This window comes from Pelecanus crispus, chromosome 1 (genome assembly GCF_030463565.1).
Source record: "Pelecanus crispus isolate bPelCri1 chromosome 1, bPelCri1.pri, whole genome shotgun sequence".
Classification (NCBI taxonomy): Eukaryota; Metazoa; Chordata; class Aves; order Pelecaniformes; family Pelecanidae; genus Pelecanus; species Pelecanus crispus.
The window spans coordinates 123081124-123082635 of record NC_134643.1 but is presented as its reverse complement, the minus strand read 5'-3'; the positions used below and the strand labels follow the sequence as shown (position 1 = coordinate 123082635).

Here is a 1512-nt window from a genome sequence, read left to right as displayed (position 1 = left end):
GGTTCAGCCCCCTCCTCCACTCGGGGCATTTCAAGGCCACATCTTCCATGAGGCCACCCTCTTGCCAGGGAGGGAGGGAATGGTTTCTACCACTGGTCTCAAAGCTCAGGCGCTGGCTCACTCTCCATGCTGACTCTGGGCAGCTCTTTCCTCCACACCCCCTTCCCTCTGGACCCCTTTTAGCAGTGCCTGGCTGGCCCACACACAGACACAGGGCCCAAGCATCCACTCAGTGCTGCGACAGAAGGAACCAGCATGTTCAAGACGAGCAACGTCCTGATGCCAGAAGCTGCTAGCTGCACAGCTGCAGCCTGCCCAGCCTGATGGGACCTTTGTTTTCCAAGATTCCTTTTGATGAACAGCCTGGAAGCCCCTGATGGTGCTGCTGCTGGTTGGGTGTGACATCATGGGGCAACGCCGGGGCAACGGGTGCATTGTGACCTTTGCGACCATCCTTCACGAGTCTTGAGATGCCAGCATGCAGCACTTCGCAAATCCGCTCCTGAGGCATGTAATCTACACGGGCTGCTTTGATGCTGCTTCCAAGAGGCAGTGCTTGCAGTATTTAAGAGCTCTGAGGACAATGCAGCTTAATGGTTTCAACACTGTTTTTTTAGGGGAAACACATATTCCAGAAAGTCTTGTAACAGGAGAAAAAATAGCCAAGGAGGCCAACCTGCGCTGGCCAGTATGGACACTTGTTCACGCAAGCAGCAGCCAAGGGTGGGTGCCCTGGAGGTACAAGCTGCTATTAAGGGATGATCTGCCCATCCATCAGCAGAATGGTATCTTTCAGGAGTTGTGTGATTCTCTGACCGCCTCCTATGGGAAGTGCGTAATTGTGACAAGGGATAAAACGCAGCCGATGCACGTGGGGGCAAAAAATGGCAAGGAGCCAGAGACAGGAACTCTGCCACCAGTCCCACCAGCGATCTACATGTCCGGCATTGAGTTTTGCCCAGAAGTTGCTAGAGCAAATGGCCATGAGTTTCTTGTTGTACCTTCATCTTACAACTATCTCTATCCTATGGATGTTGCCTGGTCTTGTTTGAAATGGTTTATTATAAACAACAGGAAGGACTTTGCCCTGAGGTCTATTGAGAGGACCCATTCCTACAGGTGTATCCTCCTCAGTGACTTGATCGTTAAAGGAATAGAGAAGATGACCCCAAACAAATGGAAGATAACGATGAACAGAGTGAAGAGATGGGAGAACTACTACCTTGACACACTTTCTCAAACGGTTCTTCCTGCAGTCAGGCCTCAAATGTGTTTTGATTGGTGTTGAATGAGTTACCGTGCTCCAGCTCTGCTGAGCCCTTTCCTTTCCTTCAAAGGGTGTAAACCTAAAGAAACACATGTCAATAGCCCTAATAAAAGAGATCGTTTAAAATCCCAGTGTTTCATTTTAGGTGTATTCCGGGACTAGGTTGATATGTACTATGCCGCAAAGGGACAGTTAATTTGCTGTATCACAAAATGGGCCAAATCATGCCTAAGATCCAGTTTAGC

General features: G+C 49.7%; 1 protein-coding gene across 1 annotated transcript; it reads left to right on the top strand.

The window, feature by feature from the left end:
- The first annotated feature begins 478 nt into the window (after nucleotides 1-478).
- C1H21orf140 (chromosome 1 C21orf140 homolog) lies at nucleotides 479-1288 on the top strand. The gene has a single exon (XM_009487400.2). It carries the CDS (start codon nucleotides 479-481, stop codon nucleotides 1286-1288), a length of 810 nt encoding a protein of 269 aa, XP_009485675.2.
- The last annotated feature ends 224 nt before the right edge of the window (nucleotides 1289-1512 follow it).